The sequence below is a fragment of the Jatropha curcas genome, chromosome 3, assembly GCF_041381405.1.
Source record: "Jatropha curcas cultivar XTBG-Jc1 chromosome 3, XTBG_Jcur_1.0, whole genome shotgun sequence".
NCBI lineage: Eukaryota > Viridiplantae > Streptophyta > Magnoliopsida > Malpighiales > Euphorbiaceae > Jatropha > Jatropha curcas.
In genome coordinates, this window is record NC_143153.1 from 6,794,547 (window position 1) to 6,820,711 (window position 26,165).

The 26,165-nt window shown below is 29.0% G+C and overlaps 1 protein-coding gene across 3 annotated transcripts; it reads left to right on the top strand.

Moving 5' to 3' along the window:
- The first annotated feature begins 3,618 nt into the window (after positions 1-3,618).
- On the top strand, positions 3,619-13,739 carry COP1 (Transducin/WD40 repeat-like superfamily protein). 3 transcript variants are annotated; one of them, XM_089719319.1, is made up of 13 exons: positions 3,619-5,086; positions 5,283-5,360; positions 5,948-6,103; positions 6,337-6,687; positions 7,004-7,161; positions 7,275-7,340; positions 8,012-8,090; positions 8,641-8,796; positions 8,916-9,014; positions 9,835-9,939; positions 10,434-10,613; positions 13,093-13,203; positions 13,291-13,739. In XM_089719319.1, exons 1-13 carry the CDS (start codon positions 4,751-4,753, stop codon positions 13,459-13,461), a joined length of 2,046 nt encoding a protein of 681 aa, XP_089575445.1. In that variant the 5' UTR covers positions 3,619-4,750; the 3' UTR covers positions 13,462-13,739. The 3 variants fall into 3 exon arrangements, with proteins under 3 accessions (XP_089575445.1, XP_089575447.1, XP_089575446.1); XM_089719321.1 differs by having other exon boundaries at positions 4,945-5,086; positions 5,246-5,360; positions 5,944-6,103; XM_089719320.1 differs by having other exon boundaries at positions 4,946-5,086; positions 5,944-6,103.
- The last annotated feature ends 12,426 nt before the right edge of the window (positions 13,740-26,165 follow it).

Below are 26,165 nucleotides of genomic sequence, written 5' to 3' on the forward strand. Positions count from 1 at the left end.
AAAAAAAAAACTAGATTTCTTTGAGGATCAAATGATTGACACTTGCTCGTTAGGTTTCAATCAACATAATACCATGAAAATATATATCATTTTGATTCTAACATATCAATTTAGTCCTGAGAAATGAATTTGGATATTTTCGATTAATCCTCTTTCAGGAATTGACATGTCCATTAAATCGACTATTCACGATTTGCATTAAGCCAATAGATATCCTATGCTTAGATTACCCTTTGCTTATTGATGACTTACATTTTTTACTTGCTAGCTTTTATTTATTAATTGTTTTATTTATAAATTTATTTATTATTCAATTAAGATATCATGAAATTCTAGATAATTGAAATTATAATAGTTTAGTAATCAACAGCCAATTGGAGATGATAACTTTTCTATACTACTTATACAACTCATACAGCTGCGAGCACGCATCAGTGGCCATTAGCTTACAAACTAAAAAAATTATCGTTAATTATGGACATTTACAGGCTCAACAGTTTTCCTATTATCAATTAACCTCAACTACTCATTTTTTTTATTGAATTAAATTTATTTATATTTTATTTTATTTTTTATCAAAAGCATTGAAATAATAGTGAATTTAAAAAAGGAGAAAAGTAATAAAAATATATTATTCTAACAATGGTTTTTTTTGTATATATTTTAAGTTTGATAATACATTGTTTCCTTTTTTTTTTTTTTTTGACAATTTTCTTTTTATATTTTTTGAATTTCGATTTATTTTTAAGCCACAATTTTTTTATTTTAATAAAAATCAGAAAAAGAAAAGTTTTATTTTGCAAGATAACTGATGTTTATTATTTTTTTATTAAATTATTATATGGATGGTATTTTAGAAAATAAAGATAAAATTATTTTCTTTTAAAAATTTATTCCAAAAATAATTTATAGAATTCAATTGAATTTCTTATTTTATATTATGGCATACTAAACAGGAGAATACATTTACAAATGAAATGAATTCTATTTAGAATTTATTAATTTATAAATAAATTCTACACTTATAATTCATCTGTTAAACATAATGTAAATGAATCCTAAAATTCTCAATCAAATTATATTATTGTGGTTGAGTTGGGCTTAGAATGTAGTACGGTCTTTTTATTGAGTCGAAGTCAAAGGGTTTAAACTAAAAATTCAATAAATACTTTCACTTAAAATCGAAAATAAGTTAAATCACTTATAAATTGCTCGTGGTTTAATTTAAAGAAGAAAAAAAAAAAATTCAAACTCATTTAATATTTTAGTGATTCAAATTCAAATCTTCTTAAACTCGTTTAACAAATAATTCAGTCTTGAACTTAAGTTTACATGTGTAAATAAGAGATTTAACAAATGTCATATATGAGATTTCAATTTACCCACGACGATAACAACCGATGATGCAACTGATGATAGACGACGGTGAAAACAGTGACGATAAATACAATATATATGGTGTGTATATATATATATACACATGATTTATATTTATATGTCATGTATCAATATTAATTCAAATAGAATTGAGAGATCTATCTTATTATTTTAGAGCATAAACAATATCCATAAGGGTGACAATTTTCCAACAAAAATTAATCCACTATATGCTTACCCAAAAAACAAAAGGAAATCGTAGAAGAACATTACAAAATCATAGAATCGCAATCAATACTAATGGATAAGAAACAATAAAAATAGAAACGAAGTATTAAAATAATAGAAATGAAATCTCTTTTCCGGTGAGGATTTTCACACCGATCCTACATGCGACGGCAATAGAGACAGAGTTCACGAAAAAGAAGAGAAAAAAAAAAAAAAAAGCAAATCACTCTATTAATGGAAACACTAAAAAATAAGAAAAAGAAAACACTAGAAAAGGAAACACTATAAAAGAAAACAATGAAATATTAAAATATGTGGCGTCCTAAAAAAAAGGTACAATAATAAATATATATCATAAATAACAACAAATTAAATTTGAAAGTCAAACTTACATTTTATAAATATAAGTTTCAAAGAATTGATATTTAGTATAATATCTTCTTTTAATTATAATTTATAAATAAATCGAGCTCGCGTACACCTTTATTCAAATTGAACTTAACTCAACAAAGCTTTCTTTTTTTTTTTTTTTTTTTTTTTTTTTTTTTGAAGGAACTCGACAAAGCTATGTAGTATTATTTTCTATCATAATAATAATAATAATAATAATAATAATAATAATAATAATAATAATAGTAATAATAATAATAATAATATATTAATAATATAATAATAATAATAATAATAATAATAATAATAATAATTATTATTAGTATTTTACTTTTTAAATGCTCCACAATATTTAGAAGGGTGTATTGGAATAAGACTCTATTAGATTTTAAAAGATTTTAAATTTTCAATCGTATTCAATTTTAGATGTTTTTGGAGTCATTTTGTGGTATTCAATTGAAACTCTTATAAAATTCACAAAAATCTGATAATATTCTATTGTGGTTTTTTAGAAGTCTATACAAATTTGATGGTATTCAAAAAATTACTGATTTGGAATGATTTATAAAATATTGATTTCATTCTATTTTAGAGTACTACGTATGAATAAAAGAGTCATTCATAAATTCATCATTCAACTCAAAGATTTTATAAATCTAACAGAGTCTTAATCCAATACACTCCTTACTAAGGATGGAAGCAGTGCGGGTATCTGTGAATTTTAAAATAGGTATCCGTTTAAAATTTTACTAATCATATCTATTCTAAACTCGTTTAAATATCCATTTAAGTACTCATATTCGAATTTGTTTAAATTTTTACTACATATATCTATCCAAAACTCGTTTAAAATACCTCTTAAACGGATAGAGTATCCGTGAATCTTAAATTATTCAAATTCGAACTTATTTATAATACATTTTTTACTATTAATGGACAAAATACCCACAGGCACCCACTACTGAACCTATTTAATAAAATTTTAGAGGAGATGATACATTTTACTTTTTACTTGTTCATTATTTTTGATTTTTCAATTGAGCTCCAAAACCTTTTAACCTATTTAATTAGGTCCTGAAATTAATTTTTATTGGATATATAAAAAATCATTTGTAATTTCATCAAAGTCCAAATTTGTAAAAGAAGTATTGTCAATTCTAAAAAACTCTATGTAGAATTCTATAAAACTCTATGTAGAATTCTGGTGAAATCTATGAAAATCTCATCAAATCCTTTAATTCTATTAAACTCAACAATTCTTTTAAAATTTTACACGATCCTAATCTAGTACACCATAGTTTGAATAAACCATCAAATATACTCCCAACGATACTAATCTGATACACCCCTAGTTAATAAACCATCAAATATACTCCCAACTCTGCGTGTTGTAACAATTTCACCTTAAAAACAAACTTAAAATAATATACCCTAATTTTAATTTGGTCAAAATTAAACAATAAAATAATATTATTGTGGAACCCATAGTAACTACTTGGGTTGAATTAACCATGCCATGGGTTAAGTGAACCGGGAGTGTTTCACTTAAGGCTGGCTCCCTCTCTCTCCTTGATCTTTCCTTTCTTGACCACCATCCTCCATTACCTCACATTTCCAACAAAACAATCAGTAGCATAGAAGATCAAAGCACACAACAAACTCTAATTTCTAAATCAAACCGTAACACCGATGAACACAAAATGGCAAACAAAACCCATTACCTCAAACTGTACAAAGCAATTTACAAGAAAATCCCAAAAGGCACAAAGTTTATAGTTTCAATTCAAAGCCATAGCAATCCAATTGCATTGGCTTCCTCTTTCTACCTCATAAGACATAAAAATATAGAAGAGAGAGAGAGAGAGAGATTATTATCAAGATAACTAGCAATCAAAACAAAGAGCAAAAAAATCATTTGCGTCAGCCTACGAAAGTTGTAATCTTGATCTTCCATGTCCTTCATTTTCTCTTTTTGGCTTCTGAATATCATCAATTTCTCAACATTTCGAAAAAATTTTACAATTTTATTGCATTTTGAGCTGTTACTTGAACTGGGTAGAAGAAAATCCATCTGGTAACAAGAAAATTTAGAATGATAGTGCAACTGGGTTTCAAATTGCCAACCAAGTCCAAAACGGGCTAGACTCAGGAAAAACTCAGAGATTAGATATGAGATAGATGAAGGAGAGGGAGAGAGACAAGTATCGATGAGAATCAACTTAAGCCCAAACTTTGGAGGTTTAATCGATGAGAAGATGGGGATTTGAGCGGGTTAGGGTTTCTTTTTTTTTTCCCTCAATCCAATGCACCGTTTATCTTAACCGTCCCTGGTTATGTGAACTAAACAATAGACAGCAGGTCCCACATATAATATTATTATATTGTCTAATTTTGATCAAAATTGAATTGGGGTACAATTTTGATAAAAGAAACCAAAATAGTATGGCTGAGGAGTTAAGTTTGATTTTAGGGTGTAATTGTGATGACCGGGAAAGTTTGGGTATAAATGATGGTTTATCCCCTAGTTTAGTGTAATCCCTGGCCAATGGAAACCATTGGCCGAGCTAGCAAATATCACGTGGACTATTGTCGCCCTCATATCCTACACTCTGGGCCCCACTCTCCTTCTCCTCTTTTTCTCTCTGCACTTCGCTCTCCCTTCATCCCTGAGACACCATATGCGCCTTTACGGAACCACCAAAAGAACACCCAAACAGCCGACTCGAACTAAAACGTACAACAATTAGACTCACATATGGAAGAGGTCTCGACGGGGGCCATAGTTCCGGCAGTAAAATTCGAGCCAAAACCATCTTCTTCCTCCGCCGCCGCAGAAACTTCCGCGGAGCCTTCCTTTCAGGCGGCGGCGGCGGCGGCTACGGTGGAGGATGAAACGGGATTAGCGGAGCTCGATAAGGATTTTCTTTGCCCGATTTGTATGCAAATTATTAAAGATGCGTTTCTTACTGCTTGTGGTCACAGTTTTTGCTATATGTGTATTATCACTCATCTTCGTAACAAGAACGATTGCCCTTGCTGTGGTCATTATCTCACTAGCAATCAGCTCTTCCCTAATTTCCTGCTCCAGAAGGTCTGTCAGTTTGTTGTGCTTTTTTTTTTAAGTTGTAGATTTTTTTTTTTTTTTTTTTTGTGATTTTGATCATGGAAATTAGTAATGGAAATGTTAAAGAAATTGAAAAACTGATGGCAGCATAATTTGTATTTTGAAATGATTTACTTGGAAATGCAGCTCACTGTTATACGGTTTCTCTGTACCACATTTGTAGCTATTGAAGAAGGCTTCTGCTCGTCAAACATCAAAAAATGCGTCTCCTGTTGAGCGTTTTCGCCAAGCATTACAACAGGTCAGTTGTTTACTTGTCTTTGAATTTTAGATATTCTTCTTGTTTGCCAATGAATTACAGTCTTCATTGATTATTTTGATTGTTTTCAGCACGTAGTGGAGGGTGGCGGTGACTTTAGTTAATTATTTCTATAGAGTTTGTTATTAGAAATGTATCAATTAGGTCCTCAGATTGAATGGTTATAGATGACGCTTTTATGGTTGACTGCAGTGACATTGTTGCATAATAAATGCTTGCAAGAAAGCTGCGTGAAACTTATGAACAAATTTAGACAAAAATCATTATAAATTCATAATACTCATACTGATTAGTGCCTAAAGCTGTTTTTCCTTCTTTCAATATGGCATATTTTATATTTATTATTTAAATGAAGCAACAAACAAATAAGCTCTTGCTACTCATTATATTGATTTGTTTTAATCTGTTATACCTTTATCATGACACAATCTAGTGATAATTAGTCAGGGTTGCGAAATTTCAATTAAGGAGCTGGAGACCCTTATGTCACTTGCTATGCTATGTGTTAGATTGATTTTTTTTTATCTGTTATACCTTTATCGTGACACAATCTAGTGATAATTAGTCAGGGTTGCGAAATTTCAATTAAGGAGATGGACACCCTTATGTCACTGCTTTCAGAGAAGAAAAGAAAAATGGAACAAGAAGAAGCTGAGAGAAATATGCAAATATTGCTTGACTTCTTGCAACACTTACGAAAGCAAAAAGTTGATGAACTGAATGAGGTATTTTGCTATGTGTTTGCTTCCACTCAATCCTTCTCTTCCTTCAGAAAAAAAGCATTTGGTGCTATCCATTAAATCTTCTGGCCAGACCAATAAAGTGATAGCTTCTGGGTTATGTGTTTTTGTGTCTGTATTATTACCTTCATATTCTTGTTAGTAGCTATACTCATTAAAATGCTATATTAATTGATGATATTAATGAATAAATTAATGTATCTTGTTTTCCTTTGTAGGTACGAACAGATCTCCAGTATATTAAGGAGGACATTGAGGCTGTAGAGAGACATAGAATTGAATTGTATCATGCTAGAGACACATATTCTATGAAATTGAGAATGCTTGGAGATGATCTCAATCTGAGAAAACCATGGTCTTCGAAAATAGATAAGAACAGTGGTGGTATGATAAGCAGTTCTTTTAATGCTAGAGGAGGGATGACTGCCGGGAATCTTCCGATGAAGAAAATGGATGGTAAGGCTCAAGGCTCTCATGGCCTTCAGAGAAAGGATACTTTAAGTGGGTCTGACTCACAATATAACCAGTCAGGGCTATCTGTTGTAAGGAAAAAGCGAATCCATGCACAGGTTAGTAATCTTACAAATTTTCATTTGCAGAGTGAGGTTCATAAATGTCAATCTGAGAGATTCAAGCTTTTAATTTACTTATCTAATGGATGGATAATGAGGGGGACAAAAACTAACACCTAAGGCCTTATTGATCGACTTCATTGGACATGAATACCAGCCGTGTACTTGCTCAATTTGATACTTTAATACCCAATCCTAACTATATTGGTTTATCATATGTATTTTTCTATTATTAGAGCAAATTTCAGGCTTTGTATTGATGAATCATTCTCAGTTTGTTGGATTAATTTTCATTTTCTTTCTCTTGTGGCAGTTTAATGATCTACAAGATTGTTACCTGCAAAAGCGTCGTCAGTTGGCAAACCAACCACATAATCAACAAGAAAGGGATAAAAATGTCATTCATAGAGAGGGCTACAGTGCCGGTCTGGCAGATTTTCAGTCCGTGTTGAGTACCTTCACACAGTACAGGTATAAATATCAGTATTGATTCCCTCTGAAATATTTTGAGAGTTTGTCTATCTTGTTTTGGTTTTCAATCAGTTGTGATTTATGTGAATTTTCCTTTGATGCTCTTTGAACAGTCGCTTAAGGGTCGTTGCTGAACTCAGGCATGGGGATCTATTCCACTCAGCCAATATAGTATCAAGGTACCTTAACTGTTTTTTTCACATGATAGAAGATTGTACTTTTTGAGTAAATCTTGGTGACATTTTCTTTATTTTATTGTGAAAATACTTGAAACCTTTTGCACTGTTTCAAATGCTAAACTATAGAAGAGCAAATATGATTAATAAATAATTTGCAAGAACTAAGAAGGTAAGACAACCTTTCTCGTAAAGGAAAGTAGCATTTAACCTCACTAGTGTTTTCATCTAATGCATTGGCAAGTAGGATAACATGCAAATCCATGCAAAAACTGAAGAAGCTTTGTTTTCTCTGTCAAGTTAATTAGTTCCATCCTTTTCTAACATCTTCTCTTTACATGTGGCTGGCCATATTATATAAACATATCGTGAAACAGTGCTAAAGACTGAAATTCCCTGGGAAATCCCGGCTTCAAGTTTGCTTTTGTTAATTTCATCCGGCTGTTTGGTCACTCAAATAGGTTGTGTCCCTGATGACTTGTATATTATGGAGATAGGGAGAAGATTTTAAACTGGCCCTTGTTTCTCTCTTTCTCTGAGATGAATGAAAGAACGAAAAATTAGAAAGTGTCACCTGCTTTTTTTTTTTTTAATGGAAAAATGAGCTTTACTGAGTAGACTAATTCTGCAGTTGCATCTGCTTAAACTCATTGATTGAAATTGCTGGGTTGCAGCATTGAATTTGACCGCGATGATGAACTGTTTGCTACTGCTGGAGTTTCAAGGCGAATCAAAGTGTTTGACTTTTCCACGGTTAGTTTTTGATTCTAGTTTCCTTTTTTATTTCCTCTTCCCATTGTGGCCATAATGGTTGATACACGAAATAGAAATTATGTTGAATAAATAATTTATGACCAGTTGTTGGATCATTATTTTTCTCAGTTTCTGTTGCAGTATTTGAATTTTAATTCCTCAGTGCATATATATATATATATATATAGTTGGAAGAGTTACCAAACAGGAATTGGTCTCTTTCCTGCCAATCTCTTGAAAATCTTTGGTTTCTTTGATTCTGTGGAAGACTCTTCTATAATTTTAACTGGAGATTCTTATATCCATAACATATCGAGACAATGAGAATAGTATTTCCATTCAGTAAGTTCTTTTCTGCTCTGTGAAGATCAATTCATTTTACTGCAAATAGATATGGTGTCTGCATGTTGTCAGTGCAGTGAGAGGAGAATGTAACATGTAATCCCCCCATGGAACTTTTTGTGCAGAAATTAATATATTTTATTCATAATTGCTTCTGTTCTTTTCTTTGTTGGTTTCTTTTAATTTTGGCAAGACTATTGCTTGTCAGGTTCTGAATGACCCAGCAGATGTTCACTGCCCTGTTGTGGAAATGTCGGCACATTCTAAACTTAGCTGCTTGAGTTGGAACAAGTATGCAAAAAATCAGATAGCTAGTAGTGATTATGAGGGAGTGGTAAATGTTTGGGATGTGACAACTAGGCAGGTATTTTTTTTTTCTAATGTTATGTCAGTCTGTATGATGTTTATATGCATACACCTTTCAATAGTATATTCTCTTTGAGATTGTTATCACATTTTATGTTGCAATAAAATTCCCTGCAGAGTGTGATGGAATATGAAGAGCATGAAAAACGTGCATGGAGTGTTGATTTTTCTCGTACAGAACCCTCAATGCTTGTATCTGGTAGTGATGATTGCAAGGTAAAAACTCTTTTTTAACCCAAAGTAGGTATTGTTATTTGCTAAGGGATGCATAATGTATAATCTAATTGCATTTCAAGGGGACAAAGCAAAGAGATGGTTTTATATGCACATTATTTGTATCATTTAATGCTGAAATTCTCCTGTAGTTTTGGCCAGGTTGGGCTTGTTATGCGTGGACTTTAGGCTATTATAGTCGCATTGTTTACTGTACTATTACAAAAGCTGTTTCTTTGTAAATTGTATGCAAACTTTTGCTTAGTTTTTTTGACTATGCAAATGTCTAGGCAAGCATGGCAGTGGATTTGAAAGCACTTTCCTTGCTTGGTTGCATATATATTAGTGCAGCCCTTGCTTCTTCCATGTGAAAATATCAAGTTTCAGTTTTTTCTTTTTTCATTTAGGAAGAGAAATTTCTTTTGTGTAAAAGCTTTGGCGGGTTTTTAGTTATTATGGAAAATCCACTCATTCAAGTTTGCAACTCTGGTGTCATCATCAGCATTGAGCATTTAGGGATCTGTATTGACGTTGTTTTTGAATTCATCAAATGGTTTTGGTACGCTGTTGACTGCATAAAAGAAGTAATTATACTTTGTGCATAGTTCAAGATAAATAAGCAAAGCCATTATAATAGTGGAAACTCGTGCTTTATGAAAGTGATTTTATGAGGGAAAAGCTCTTGTGTTAAGAAGAATGCATTGATGGGATGAACAAAACCTGAAGTGAAATAGTAAATATTTTGTTAGTTCATGTTTCTTCACAGCATGAGGACTTACCCATTTTCAACTATGTATGCATCTCTGCTCTGTGAAACAATCAGGTCAAAGTTTGGTGCACAAATCAGGAAGCTAGTGTTCTCAATATTGACATGACAGCGAATATTTGTTGTGTCAAGTACAATCCTGGATCTAGCAATTACATTGCGGTAAGGCTCTATCAGTGATATATGTGGAGATTAACGAATGTTAGTAGTTTGTATTGTGGTTCATGTGGTGCTAGTTTAGTCCCTTGCCTAGTATTGCTGACAAAACACATTGCATGATCTACTGTGCCTAAGAATTCATAACTTTGATCTGCTGTTCTAAATGCATGTCAAGTGTATATACTTTATATCTGCTATTTTACATCTGCTTTTAGTTTGTTGGGTTTGAGAATGCATATCTTGGATTTTCCCTGGACCTTACTACAAGTGCTAAAGGAGTGAGATGGATTGGCATTGGCACAAAAAAAGTGTATGCTGGATGTCACAAGGTTGATTTGATCAGCTAGCTTTATATAATGCAGATTTGATTAGGCTAGGCTTTTCTGTTGTCATTATTAAATTAAACCAAGAATCAGTCTCACCAATGGCATGGACAAGCCTTACGAGTTATGATGCAGATGTGGTCTTACAGTAGAAATTCTTGTGCTTTTATGCAGGTTGGTTCGGCAGATCACCACATTCACTACTATGACTTAAGAAACATCAGCCATCCACTCCATGTGTTCAGTGGGCACCGCAAAGCTGTTTCATATGTGAAATTCTTGTCTAACAATGAGCTTGCTTCAGCTTCTACAGACAGCACATTACGGTTATGGGATGTGAAGGAGAATGTGCCAGTAAGTGATATGTTTGTGCCTTTCTAACTATAACATATATAAATGTGGTTGGAGGGGGAGGGGGATAATAAGATTTCTTAATTTATCCTTAGTGACATTAAAGATATCCTAAAATATCTTTGGTTATTACCAATTAAAAAAAAAGAATTGAATTGAAAATGATAAGTGATAGCCAATGAACATATTTTAATTAAAACATATATAATATTTTAATTAAAAAATATAATATTATAAAAATTTTAGAGATTGGTTAAGATTTTATTAAAAATCCTAAACCATATATATATATATATATATAGGTAATCAATGTGATTTAGAAAAAAAAAACATCTTCTTTTGGGGTATATATCAATAATGCTATACGACTCTTAAATTTAGTTGAGTTAATAATAATAATAATAATAATAATAATTGATACTATAATATAAAATCTATATGTATACAATATATAAATGTGGGAATGAGGGCGGAATAATGAGATTTCCTTCAATGAAATTTGAGATGCGCTAAAATATTCTTAGGCATGACCGATTAAAGAATTTTAATTTTAAAAGAATGCATAATAGTTGATTGTAATATTTGATTAAAAGATTTAATTGGGAGAAAGATAAGGAAAAGGAAAAAAAATTTAAAAAATTAAATTTAAAAATATATAAATTATTTAATTGTAATTTAAAAGATTTTTAAATCTCCAATTAAAAAATTTTAAACTAATATATATATATATATATACATACTACTTGATAATAATAAATGATGTTATTAGGAGAGTGTTAAGAAAATGGAAAATATTAAAAATATATGATATTTTCCTAGAGTTAAGATTTTAACTGCCAGTAAAATAATTTTAGTTTTAAAAAAATGCATATAATATTTATTTATAATTTAAATATTTTAAATAGAAGAGAGATAAGAAAATGAAAAAATTTTAAAAATTATATTTGATTGTGATTTGAAAGATTTTAAATGGTCAATTAAAGATATGAATTTATATATCTATTAAACAATATTTAATATTTGATTTTAGTATTTGATAGTAATTTAAAGATGTTTAATTGGGAGAGAGATAAGGAAAATAAAAATATTTTTGAAAATTTAAAATTTAAAAAATATATATAATATGTGATTGTAATTTAAAAGATTTTAAATGGTCAATTAAAAATTTTAATTTTATTATTAAAGTTATATATATTTGATATTTAATTGAATATTTGATTATAATTTAAAGATTTTGATTAGAAAAGAAATAAGGAAAATGAAAAATATATATAATTTTAATTTAAAAATATAAGTAATATTTGATTGTAATATATATATATATATATATATATATATATATATATATATATTTATAGTAATATTAATTTCTATATTTATGTTTATTTTGATTTATATGATGCTCTCAAACTTCCACTTAGCAATCTCCTTTCTAAATATTCTATTCTTTTTACAAATTTGGAAATTAATTACTTTATGTTTTAGAAAATTTTGATGAAATGATTCATTTATCCATTATAAAATCATTAATTGATTAATATATATTTTACAAATATTGATATTTGTTAGATTATTAAAAAATATATTTCGTATTATGTTCATTATCTTTTTCCTTTTAAAGATAATTTTTTTGCTTTTTTTATTTTTTTAAGGGGTACAAGGTGAATTTATTATTGATTCTTAATTGCATATTTGAATTTTTTAGTGGAAATTTTTATACTTGTATGTATAAATTGTGAAAAGAATAAATGGCTATTTATAAATTGAATTAAAGTGTGTATATACCATAATCTTGATTAATTAGCTGTAAATTTTATGTTAATCTCAATGTAAAGTCATGTTTTAATATTATAAAAATCTAAGAAAATTATAAAATGAGTATAAATAATGAGTAATGATAATATGCGGCGCAAGTTATAAAAAGACTAGTATATAGTAAATTCTTCAATGATAGATGCTATGTGATAACCCAAAAGATTGACATTATACATTCTTGAACTTTCCATAACTGAACAGTATTGAAGTAACTGAAATTTTGGAATTATGATGGTTAGTGCTTAGGACTTCATAGACAAGAAAATGCAATGCAGTAGCTCTGATAGCATGGTTGTTTAAAGTGTTGGTTTTTGTTTTTTTGGCGGGAACTGATTAGAATTTGAGTTACTCAGGGGTTATTTTACTGCTTTCCCAGCAGGTTGACTTTTAAGAACTCAGATATTGACTATTTTTGAAATTATTTTGGCTGTTATTTTTTGTTTTTAATCATATTAGTTCTGTTTTTTGGCCATTTTCAAAAAAAAAAAATTAAAACAGTTACTTTTTATTTTCTGGTTCAACCCTAGACTTTTGAGTTTAATGCAGGCAAGTTTTTTCCTATGTTTTCAGATTGTTTAGGTAGAGTTTGTGGGTTTGGTCTTGAATTGCCACCTTTAGTATGATAAATCTAGAAGATGTTGACATGCTTTTTACGTAATGCTGACAGGTTCGAACCTTCAGAGGCCACACAAATGAGAAAAATTTTGTAGGGCTCTCGGTAAACCATGAGTACATTGCATGTGGCAGTGAAACAAATGAAGTTTTTGTATATCATAAGGTTAGTAATGCTTGAAACATCACTTGATCATTCTTCTTGTCCTCTATGCATAAGTTCAATTAATGAAGTTTGAAAATTTACCTGCAGGAAATATCCAAACCTGTTACGTGGCACAGATTTGGTTCACCAGAAATGGATGACACCGATGAGGATGCAGCTTCTTATTTCATTAGTGCCGTCTGTTGGAAGAGTAACAGTCCTACAATGCTAACTGCAAATAGTCAGGGTACAATTAAAGTACTAGTTCTTGCAGCTTAATAATTACAAAAGATTTAAAAAATTGAAATTATACCTTGGTTTTGTATTGTTTTTTGGGTGATTAGTATATAATCTTTGTGCATAACATATCATTGGAGCATGAATTGGGGGGAAGGAGGGGGGTCCAGATGTGGTTCTGCAAGTCTTGTTCTTTTTGTTGTTTTTGGCAGATAAGTGTACAAGCTTTTACACTAGAGTGTAGTGTCTATAGGCTATTAATGCATGTTAGATTCTGTAGCTGAATTAATTTTAGTAAAGCTCTACTCTCTATTCAATAACTGAATTTTCTCTTGTGAATGTTTCCTCTGCTTTGTATTTTTGGATTTATATGTTTCATTCTTGAAGTTGGTTGTTGGTGAATGTTGGCCTTGGTGATGCTGGCAGAACAGCAAGGTTGCTCCTTTTTGACCAATAGGTTACAAATTCGAGTTCTGGAAATAACCTTCCTTTTTTTTTTTTTTTTTTGTCGTCGTCCCTAAAGAACTGCAGGCGGAAGCAATATTTGTTTCCTTTTATGCTTAAAAGTTTATTTATATAAACGAATTATGTTTGATGCAACATTCATCTCTTGAAACAAGTTTGTCTATATTGTTGTCATTATTATTTTTATAGACTTTATTTTAATTGATAATTTATTACCATTTATGATTGGGTTTCTATTTTGGCCAAAGTTGAAAGCTCAACTTGTTGAAGAAATTGGTCGGTATCTTGTGAAGGATAAGAATTTGGTATTGAGAACTTACTGGCACGCTTTAATACGATAGGATTGTCCATGGGGCGTGGGAAATTTTTCTTTTCTTTTTTTTGCTCCATTTGTTTCTGTATTTGTTTCCGTAAATAATTTGCGAAAAAAATATTTTTCATAATTTTTTGCTGTTTGGAGTATTCAGAAAAATAAGTTAACGGAAAATATTTTCATGGTCAAAGAAAAATTAATTTATTTTTTAAGAAAATAACTTTTTATTTTTAAGAGTAAAATATTTTTCGGACATTTGTAAATTTTATAAATTCATATTTGTTTTAATTTAATTATCATTATAGTCAATAACAGTAATCACCGATTACCACTGCCACTATCACCGGCAACCGATATCTATCACCGTGGGCCACCACTGATTTTTACAATTTATATATATTTCTTTTCATTCTTTTCATATTTAATAATAAAATTTAAAAATTTTTATTATTATTAATATTTTTTTTGGTCTTACGAAATAAAAGCTTTAATATTTTTAACTAATTTTTAATATTACAATCAAATAAGAAAAATAAATCATTTGAAAAATATTATTCAAGAAAAATATTTTTCAGCAACTTATTTTATGGGAACAACTGTTCATTATAGTACACTAATTTTTTTAAACATGCCTTGCATGTTTTTATTGCTCATTAATTGTCATTTATTTTTTTAACACAATATTAAGTACTTGTATTTTTTTTTTTCTTATATTGCGTACATATTTTTTTTATGTTAGAGCACGATTTTTCATTTTGAGATTTAAGTAAATAAATGGTTAGTTTATATTAATAAATACAATGGTTACTTGTATTTTGTAATCCATCTTGGAAAATGTAATCCGAATTGAAAAGAAAATTGGTGTTTGCTCTTCCTTTTAAAGTAACACTTTGAACATGTGATTTGTATTTATGTATATACTCATGATTTATTTTTATATATATAATTTTCTATTAATTTTGTTATCAGTGATATAATATTAAATTTAGTTGCATGTTTACACTTTATTTTCTATAGTTATTTAATTATAAAACATCTTTTCTAATTTCCTAAAAAGATATAAAAATATTTTACTCTTAAAATTTATGTAATTTTCAATTAAGTTTGATGTATCACCCCATATGTAAATTTAACTTGAAAGGATAAATGATAATTTTGAAATAAAATTAAATGAGTCAAACTTTATTATTAATACAAAACAATGAAATTGATAAAATTTTCCCTTTGAGGTGGAGTCACTCTCTCTTTGAAAATGATAAAATTGAATTCATTACGATAAAATTAATCCATTTTACGCATTATAACCTTTTTTTTTTCTCAATCAAACAAAATAATTTGTAAAATAATTCATTACGATAAAATTGAAAATGATAAAATGATTATCTCTACTTATAATTATGGGTGTGCAAATCAACTCATCAAACCAAATTGACCCATTTCGGCTTGTCTTGATCATCGTTCTGAAGAGAAGTTTGGTTGGTCGATTTGCTCGAATGAAATCAAATCGATTAAGCAAAAACCGATCAAAACAGTCCAAACCGACTGATTTGGTTCGGTTTAGATGCCATCTTTGGTTCGATTCAATTTCACAACTAAAAAGTCTGATTTTATATTTTTCCATCCCGATTCATTTGAATTGAACCGAATCAACCGTTTGCTTACTGTACTTGTAATGGCAATTTATATTCAAATTGAATCAAATCATAAAAGATAATTAAACTTAAGAGATGTGCATTAAATGGTGCAAACCGTAAAATCAAACTAAACAGCGTCAAAATGCCAATTTTTTAAAATGATTTGGTTTGATTTAAAATTTAGGAAACTATTTGCAAATCCATTTGGTTTGACTTTTACTTAATGATATCGTTTAAAATCGAAGCAAACCATTTATTTGAAAAAAGTTGCCAAAAATTTGCAACAATCTATAATTTCTTAACTAGGAAGATGTGATGTTTTCTTCTAATAAATTTTTTATTAGATTATGGATATTGAATATTTTACAATCTATACTTAGGCAGTGCAACAATTAAAATTTTCTTCTATTAGTTTTAATAATATTTTTAGTTCGATTCCATTTATTTTTTACAGGTTTTACTCAAAATTATAAATAAAATCATTGATTTGATTTTTCAGATTTTACAAACCGAATTAAACTGTTAAATTTTTACCAAAGCACCATTCTAATTAGACCTTTTAAACAATTTTTACCAGTTTATAGACTCGTGCATACAAGTTGGCCCAACACAAATTATTTTTTATTTCATTAAAATTTGAACTTGAGATTTAACATATCTGGAGACATGTCAAACTCTGAATTTCATTTCTCTTTCTCAAAAAAAAAAAAAAAAAAAAAAAAAAAGAAGTTGATTGATTGGTCATAGAGTTAATATTTTTTTTTGCTCTATCACATACTTAATACATTACTAATATACTTGATATATTCTATTACTTCATTATTTTTATTCCCTATAAACAAATTTTATCTTATGATTCTTGTCCACCATGCAGCAACCGCATTACAAGTCACCAAAAACAAATTGAATATTTGTAATAAAAATATTATGAAGTGATTTCATTTCCTGTAACTGATCCATAAGAATTTTTCTATACTACTTATTATCATCCAAATATCAAACTAGAGTTAGCATAGGATTTTAAGGTTGGAAACCATTGGAATTTGAACTCCTGTTCTAAGTAAAAATGTCCCAGTCCAAGGCATTTCTACTCCTTTTAACAAGGGTAAAATGGCAAACAAAACCCTAAAAATGCAGTGTCTTTTAGTAAGCCTTTATCTTCAGCCTTTACATACAAAAAATGAGTATATGAAAAAAAAAAAAAAAAGGAAATTATAACTCTGCATGTTCAAGTTCATGTTCATGTTCAGTACTGTACGGTGAAAATAAGAACACTGAGAAAAATTCTAATACATGATAAACGCACAAAGTCTATCTATTTTACACTCCGAAGTGCTGGAAAACAAAAGCAAAAAAGTGGAAAACAACGTTTGACATAAACTACCATAACTAAAATTTAAACTAAACCTGTTGTTTCGAAATCAGCTCAGGAGGAATAGAGCAAAGAAAAGAACTTCCACAATTCGAGATATTAATTTCAATGTTAAAGCTTCTTGAAGGATGAAAGAAACATCCTTGACCATAACAAATACTTCCTCGGACTTGCAAGGTCAAGAAAACTCAAGCCGTTTTTGTGGAGTTCAAAAAGAGAGAAAAAAGATATAAGAAGGATAAGCTCAGGAGAGATATCGCCATAGTCTCTACAGCAATATAATACTTAGGTTTATTATTCTAGTATAGAAAAGAAGAAGATCCACCATGGCTACATAGGAGCAGAGAAATAAGAGCAGAGAAGAGAAGGACCAATTAAGGGTTGGAGAAATTGGTTCCTGAGGTTTGACCTTTTGATTGAACATGGCCATGAAAGATGAGGAATGTTGTGTGATGGCTCTTATTTATAGCTCCATATATATCTCCAACATGTGGTCTCAAAAGCAAAGGGTACAATTGAGTGTTTACAGATAGGATTGATGTGTCATTTTCTATAGCAAAACCATTTATTTCCAGGCTGGGCATTTTTTTTAATTAATTTTTATTTAATGTTTGTAGACAGAAATTCTAAAATTACTAAGATTATTAGCTTCAGCCACTCAAGAATAAATTCATTTTACTGAAAATTTAATTCTCGGTTTTTGACCGAATTCAAATAATTATTTTATAAATTCGATTATCGATCGGTTTAAATAGATAAAATTATTTAATTTTTAAAATTTTTAAATATAACTAATCAAATTTATTTTAAGTTAAAAATAGTTAATTCGATTAATCGAAAACTTGATATTGAAAGCATAGCAGCTGTTTGTGTTTCTGTTTTGCTATATTAATTATAGCCTGTCAGTGGTCCCTGGGGAGGCTCCAGAGTCATATATAGTGATTTTCATGTTATGATGCTTTTCCATCAGCCTAATAACTCACTCGCCAGTCCTTATTTTATTGCATTATAGCATGTCAGGATTTATATACTGACAATCCCCTTTGACCTATAAAATAAAAAATAATAACAAATAACAATATGTTGTTGTAATTATTCTTTCACACTCATCTTCATGCTTGGGATAAAAATGATGTTGAAATGAAATCGCCTCACAAGTAAAATTAGTCTGATGATACAATTCATTTTCGCTGATCCATTTAAAAATAATTTTGATATTATTGAATTAGAACTTAAATAAATAATTCGAGATTAAGGCTTAATTGATTTCTTATTGAGATATTAACCAAAAGAAATATATTTATTTCTGAAAAATTTTGAGTTGTATTAAGAGGGGAGAAGGTACTAGGGCAATGCAATAATGGCGGAGGAAGGCAAAGTGAGGTTTGACCATTGAGGCATTGAGGTCACAAGCTCTGCATAGAAAGGCATTCTTAAACAAGTAAAAAGGTCTCTCCTTATGAATCCAAAAAGACCAATTGACTGATATATTATGAAACAGAAATCAGAGAAGGAAAGAGAAATAACATAAACAAAACCCTAGGAAAACCTTTAGCTACAAAAAGGCCTTTTCTTCCTTTTGTCTCTCTCTGAAAATTTCCTCAAGTCATACAAAACAAAACAGAGCACAATACCCTAATTCTCATGTCGTATGTAATTATTATTCATTGCAGTCTCTGCATTAGTGCATTGTGAGGTCAATCTCACATGGGCCTCTTATTTAATGCCTCTTTTTTTAAATATAATTAACTTTATTTTACTTTATATAATATGTATATATTAATATATCACAGGAAAAATAGTAGAAAATTATATTTAAAATTAAAAATAAAGTAAAAGATGTAAAATTTTTAACAACAAAAAAAGGTAATAAAAAATTATATCTATTAATAACACGAACCAAACATAATTCATCCACAAAAGCTAGCTGAAGTGGAAGAAGATTGCCAAATTTTATATTTTGATTAAAGAAATCAATGTGGAATGAAAATAGCATATTCTCCTGCAACCAAGAATGGATATCTGGAGTGTAAAGTTTGGAGACAAACACATTTGCAAATAAATATATCGGTGTAAATTCACTTTCTAAAAGCACCTTAAAGATATGAAAATCGTCCAAAATCTTATTTTTTGATTAAAGAAACCAATCGTGGAATAACAATATCCTATAATTAAATTAAATTAAAATTAAATATGTTTAGCTCCTATTACGCTTTCAGTCTGAAGTTCTGATTGCAGAAAAAAAGAGAAAAAAAATAAATGTGTTAATGTGGTTTAATTACTGTGCAAGTTGATACTAGGGCTGGCTGGTCCAGTGAATGTTTGCCTTGGTTGTACCATTTACCAAACGTTTTAGCAGATTTGAGAGCCCATTTTAAATGCAGAGCTACCCATTTATTTCGTGTCATCATTAAGTTTGTGCGTCATGCCATCTCCACTAGTAATTAATATCTGCCTGCAAATGCTTACTACCAAATCAGATATGGTTTATTAATTTGCAATAAGGTTCATTTCTTTTCAAAGAATATCTTATGGTATTACTCACCGTTGCAAAATATAAGTTGTTTTCAGATGATTTTTTTTTTTCAAAATATAAGTCATTTTGAGTATTTTAAAGAGTAATAAATGATATTTTTTTAATATTGCTATTATTTTCATTAGATACAATAAATATTTTATAAGTAATTATTGTGTTGAGATAGAGAATAATTTGGTCAAATTATGGCCAAATAGTGATTATCGATGACCATTGAACGAAGAACAAACAACATAGCAATCAAGTCAACTAATTATTTGCTCTGTAAATTTATTAAGCCTTTCAAATTCTTTATTGGAATATTTTTTTACATAAGTAATTAATTTCATTTATGCAAAAAATTGATATTTTAATTTTTACTTTATTCTTATACTTTGTTTTTAATTAATGAAATATCTCTTCTTTGTTGTTATGCAAATATATTATGTTATATTACATTTTATTACCGTTGCTAAATGAAACATTAATGTTTATATTCTTATGTTATAAATACTCAAACCACTCTCTTTTATAAAAAAAAAAAAAAATTTAATTTACTAATAGAATTTCTATGATTCATAAAAATTATAAAATGAATAATAACCAAATTATTGAAAATGAATTCTTAAAACTAGAGTTATTAGGCGATCACGTATGTAGTTATCTAGAGTTGATAACAAGGTTGATATGAAATGAGTTTTTTAATATTTGGTAGGAGTGAGTATTTATTTAATTCGGTCAACTTAAATAGCATTTTGAATTGAATTGTATTAATTGAAATTTTTAAATTAAATAAATTTAATTGAACTGATTATTTAATTGAATTTCACCGAATCATTTTGGCCAAACTAATTTTAGTTATTAACTAGACCGAAGTTAAAAAAAATCAAAATTTATTTAATTGATTGACTTTAGCTGAATTTACTAATTAACCAAATTTAATCAAAATTTATTAACCTAAATCTTTAAAAATATATATTTTATTAAGAGTAGAGTTCTTTAATTTTCATTATCTGCTTAATCAAAACAATGTAGTTTTTTATTAATTTATTTAATTAAATTTTAAATTATTATTAAAAATATAAATTTTTAATCGAATATTTAATCACCAAATCGAATCGATCTAAGTAATCCAACGGAATGCTGATCTATGTTCCTAAAGGCGAAAGCCAACAATAAGTTAAACTTGTAACTCGTGAGGCTCTTGAATAGAGTTTTACCTGTTACTGTTAGGCCATAAGCAAAGCCCACTAAAAGAGCCCAACCCAACTGAACTTCCAAACTATGGCAAAAGAATGTTCCAACTCACCTAGTAACCCAAAAATGAATGGGAACAACCTTACTTTCAAACTCTATTAGGGTAATAAATTATAGAAATATAAGTGGCAACATAAATTTGAATTTAGTCAACAATTTCTCTGAAGTTAAAAATTAGATACGTGAAAAAAAAAAAAAAAAATCGAAGTGAACACCTATAAACTCGAAAATGAATTTAATTATTCTCATATTCAAAAAAGAAGTTGTGCTTGTGGAAACTATCGAGTAATCAAAAATGAAAAAAAAGACTCAAAATTTTGTGAACAATGCGGAATGGAGTTTGTTGATTCTCAAATACGAAGATATCAAATGTGCTACATTAAATTCGCATGTCTAATAATTCATGTGTGGTATTTGAAACCTCGTACTAATTATACTTCAAGTCTTTTATATAAACCTCTTAAAGAATTAGATGACCTACAAAAGAAAATTCATATTTCTATAATTAAATGTGAATTATTTTAAATTTTAGATTTAATTAATCATAAAAACCTCTACAATTCATTTCACTTTTTAATAATTAGGTATGAAATAAAAAATTATTAAGGTATGAAGGTGGTCGGTTTAGGACTCCCTATTACGCGATGCAACGTTGTTAATGCCTGTGTGCTTCTAATCAATACTCCCACTTCCCATTTATAAAAATATGGTACTTTTGCTGTTTTGTTATTATATTCTTCTTGGGATGGAAATTGCGTCATTGATATTGTCATCAACCTAAAAAAAAAAAAATCATCTTCAAGTTAATTTTATTTAACATTGGGAAATTGTTTTTTAAGTTATCTATAAGTTTTCATTTCACAAGTTTAAAAAAGAGAAACCATCCATCCAACTATATGTAGTAATAAGCACGATGACTACAAAATCATTAAGCAAAATCCTCACGTAACCTACCTATTTATTTCAACTTCTCTCCATTGTTGGTATAGAAAACGATATATACCTTCTATTAGGTCAAACTTGTTGGTTTCGTTTAGCCTGCCTCATTTTGATTCATTGAAAAAAGATAAGATGAAACTCCCAGTTTATAACTAGAAGACAGTGAAATTACTTAAATGGTAGGCATTCCTAGGTTTGACCTAATTACTTATTGCATGATCTCATGACTAGACATGGCCAAGGTTCCAAAAAATTTGGAACTGGAACTGAACTGCAAATTTTCAGTTCCGGTTTCGGTTCCAAAAATTTGGAACTGAAACCGAACAAAAAATTTTCAGTTTCGGTTCCGATTTGGAACCGAACGGTTTCGATTCCGGTTCCTTAACGGTCCAAAATCGACGGTTCCGGCTGGTTCTCCGATCGATTTTCCGGCAAATCGCATAATTTTAAATTTTAAATTTTAAATTTTAAATTTTAAATTTTGAACACCAATATTCAAAATTTAAAATTTAAAAATTTTTTGTGAAAAAATTTCTAAAAAAAAATTGCACTTAAAAAATAAAAAAATGCTTGAATTAAATTTATTTTTTTAAAAAGACTTGAACTTAATTTATTTTTTTTTTAAAAAAGTCTTCAACTAAATTTATTTTTTGTTTAAAAAAGTTGGAACTTAATTTTTTTATAAAAAAAATTAAGTTGTCTATGTATCTTTTTGGGGTTTAAAGGAATCAAAGCCCATGTAGTTCCTACTTACTTGTACCAATTTCACCCCCTTTACCTTTCTCAAAGCCCATGTAGTTCTTACTTACTTTGTACCAATTTCACCCCCTTTACCTTATTCGCTATTTACACCACCGGTTGATGTTCCGGTTGAGGACCCATCGTAAAGATTATATAAATCTTCATTTTCTTTGAGATTTTCTTATGCTCTTATTTCGGCCTTGCTCCAATCATCCACGCATGATTGTGCTTCTAGTGAATCGGGTGTCATACGAGATCGTGTTTCATCAAGTATGTTTCCTTCTTCACTAAAAGCTTGTTCAACCGCAACAATGGAGACCGGAGCTGCTAAAACTTGTTTTGCAATTAAAGAAAGTATTGGAAATGTATTGGTGTGACAACTCCACCAATCTAAAATTGGAAAATTATTATCTACATAATCATCACCAAACTCGAAAGAAATGGTTAAATAATTATCAAATTCAGAAATAGAACCGGATTCCCTTGGTCTTTTTTTGTCTTTGTAGTAAAATGCGTTAAGCAACACCAACACTTACCCTTTGAGTTGGAAATTGTTTATTATTGAATTGAGAAGAATTAGAAGTAGATGAACTAGAAAATTGACCAAATTCACTAAATAATTCTACAATATTTTATCTAACTTCATTCAATACTACATTTATATTAACACTATCTTCTATATCAAGATTTAATAATTCATAATAAATAGTCAAATATTCAGATAAAACTTCAATTTTACATTTAAGATCAAATACATAAGCAACAAGATAAAGGGGTGGTATATTTTTAAAATAAGATAACCATTTTTTTATTGAAAAAACACAATCTTGTAATATAAAATCATTTTCACATTCTTGGAGTGTACTAACAATATTAATGCATATAGGCACAAATAAATGAGATGTGGGATAATAAACCCCACTAAATTTATAAGTAGCATCATTAAAAATTTTTAAAATATCTAAAATATTTGCACAAATATCCCAATTTTGTGGATATAAATTAATTTCTTCAATATTATTAGTAACAAAAATGCACAATAATTCTTTATACGAAAAAGACTCGTTTAATAATTTATATGTTGAATTCCAACGAGTTGGGACATCCCTTGAAAAACGTTTTGGTCTTTTATTATTTTCCTTATAAAATTTAGCCCAATTTTTCATCACTTGAGGATGTCCCCATAAATATGAAATAACTTTTCTAATTGGAGAAATATAAGATTCAAGAATTTTTAAACCATCTTGTACACATAAATTTAAAACATGGCAAGCACATCTTACATGAAAAAATTTTCCACCAATATTTGGTTCACAAATATTTTTAATTTCAATAATTGATTTAGTGTTAGCAGAAGCATTATCAAACGAAATTGAAAAAAAAAAATTTTATCAACTTATATTCATCTAAAATTGAAACAATTATTCTATAAATATTATTTGCAGTATGTTTATCATCAAAAGCACGAAATGCAATAATTCTTTTTTGAATTTTCTAATCATCATCAATCCAGTGACATGTAATGTCTATATAAGAATGCATTTGTCAATGATCACTTCAAATATCACAACAAATTGAAACATGGATTTTCATTTCAGAAAATAAAAGCTCTAACTCTTTTTTTTTTCTTTTTTTATATAAGGAAATAATAGTTCGTTTTACAGTATTTCTTGACACTCTTTTAGCAGAAGGATTTAAAGCTTTTGACAATATTGATTAAAATCTACTTTTTCACCGAAAAAAAGAGTGTTTGAGACCAATCAACTTCTATTTTTGTTGGATGTTTTGTCTCCAAATGCTTCCAAAATTATCCATAACCGCCTGATTATTTGAATTTATAAGATTTTCCACAATAATTAATTGCAAATTACATCGAACATTTTGTCACCTTTGAATTTCTTCGTGAAATGAATGGTGAATATATCGGAACTTTGTCTTACTCTTCGAAGAAGTTGTGTACCTTGTTCTTGCTCTTCCTCTTCCTCTTGTTATAATTGCTCATCATTAAATTTAGATTCTTGAGTTGGAATTTCCAAATTTTCATTTGGATATCCCTCAAGATTATATTGTTTGGGAGTGAAATCGAAGATATCGTTTGTAGGGATAGATGAATATTGTGTTTCCACAATCTTTCCCTTGCCTCTTAACGGATCTTGAGTTTGCTCCACTTGCCATTATATGAAAATAATATGTAATTTGGAAAATTGAATAAAAAAAATTAGAGAGAATAATTAGAGATTGAAATTTGAAGAAATTAATTCACAATAATTTGGACAAATAATTGGAGATTTGACTTTAAAGAAATTATCTTGCAATATATTGGACAATAAATTGTCAATGAAAATTAGAGAGATTGTAGAGTAGAGAAGAATAATATAGAGTAGAGAGAGTAGAGATAATTTTGTGTGAGAAAATTGTAAATGAAATGAGGTATTTATAAAAATCCAAAAAATCATTTTTCCACAAATACCTTTGACAATAACTATTATGTAGCCGTTTGTAGTTTTTAGGGGGGGTAATTTGGGGATTTCACAAAAAAATAAAAAAAGCTGATGTCTGCTGAAACCGACGGTTTGAACCGGTCGAACCGACGGTTCTAGTAGTTACAAAAAATTCAAATGCTGATTCAAACTGCCGGTTCCATCCAGCTCCGACCGATTCTTCGAACTGCCGGTTCGCAGTTCCAAAAATATTGGAACCAGAACTGAACCGTAGGCTTCCGGTTTCAATTCCGATTCAGACCGGTTTCGGTTCCCACCGGTTCCGGTTCCAGTTCTGGGAATTGTAATATGGCCATGCCTACTCATGACAGAGAATGTAATGACTATTTATCCATGACTTCCATTTTGTTTATTTGGGCTCAATACATAAATTTACCCTTATATTTTTTATAAAAAAATTTTGTGACACATTTAACTTTTATTTTGATCTATTGAACGCTTCAACTTATAAAATTACACCTGTTAAACATTTTAATTGACCTATTGAACACCTCAACTTATAAAATAGATCGATTAAATACTTAAAAAATATAAAAAAAATATTATTCCAAAAGTTATACTAACCATATATCAGATCAATATTTTGCATATAAAAGTCAAAAAAGTGTGAGATTATTGCAAAAAGAAAAATTCAAAGTGCCACAAATCGATTTTAAAATTAAGAGTGTCATAATATTTTTTTTTTGTTAAACTTTAGGGCTTAAATTATGTATTCAATAATTTATTTGTTATATCTAATTATCCATATGAAAAACTTATCGATGATAACTTCCGAAATTCAATTTCAAAAGCTTAATTTATTAATTGAGACATATCAGAATTTTCTCTCTACAAGTTACCTCTCCATGGCCATGCTTATGAGAAATGAATAAATAACACGCGAATGCGTAAATTCTTCATTCAACTTTATTATTTTAATTTTGTAGTACCCTAATATTTATTTTAATCTATTGAACATTTTAATTTATAAAATTACATTTATTAAACACTTCAACTTATAGAATTATTT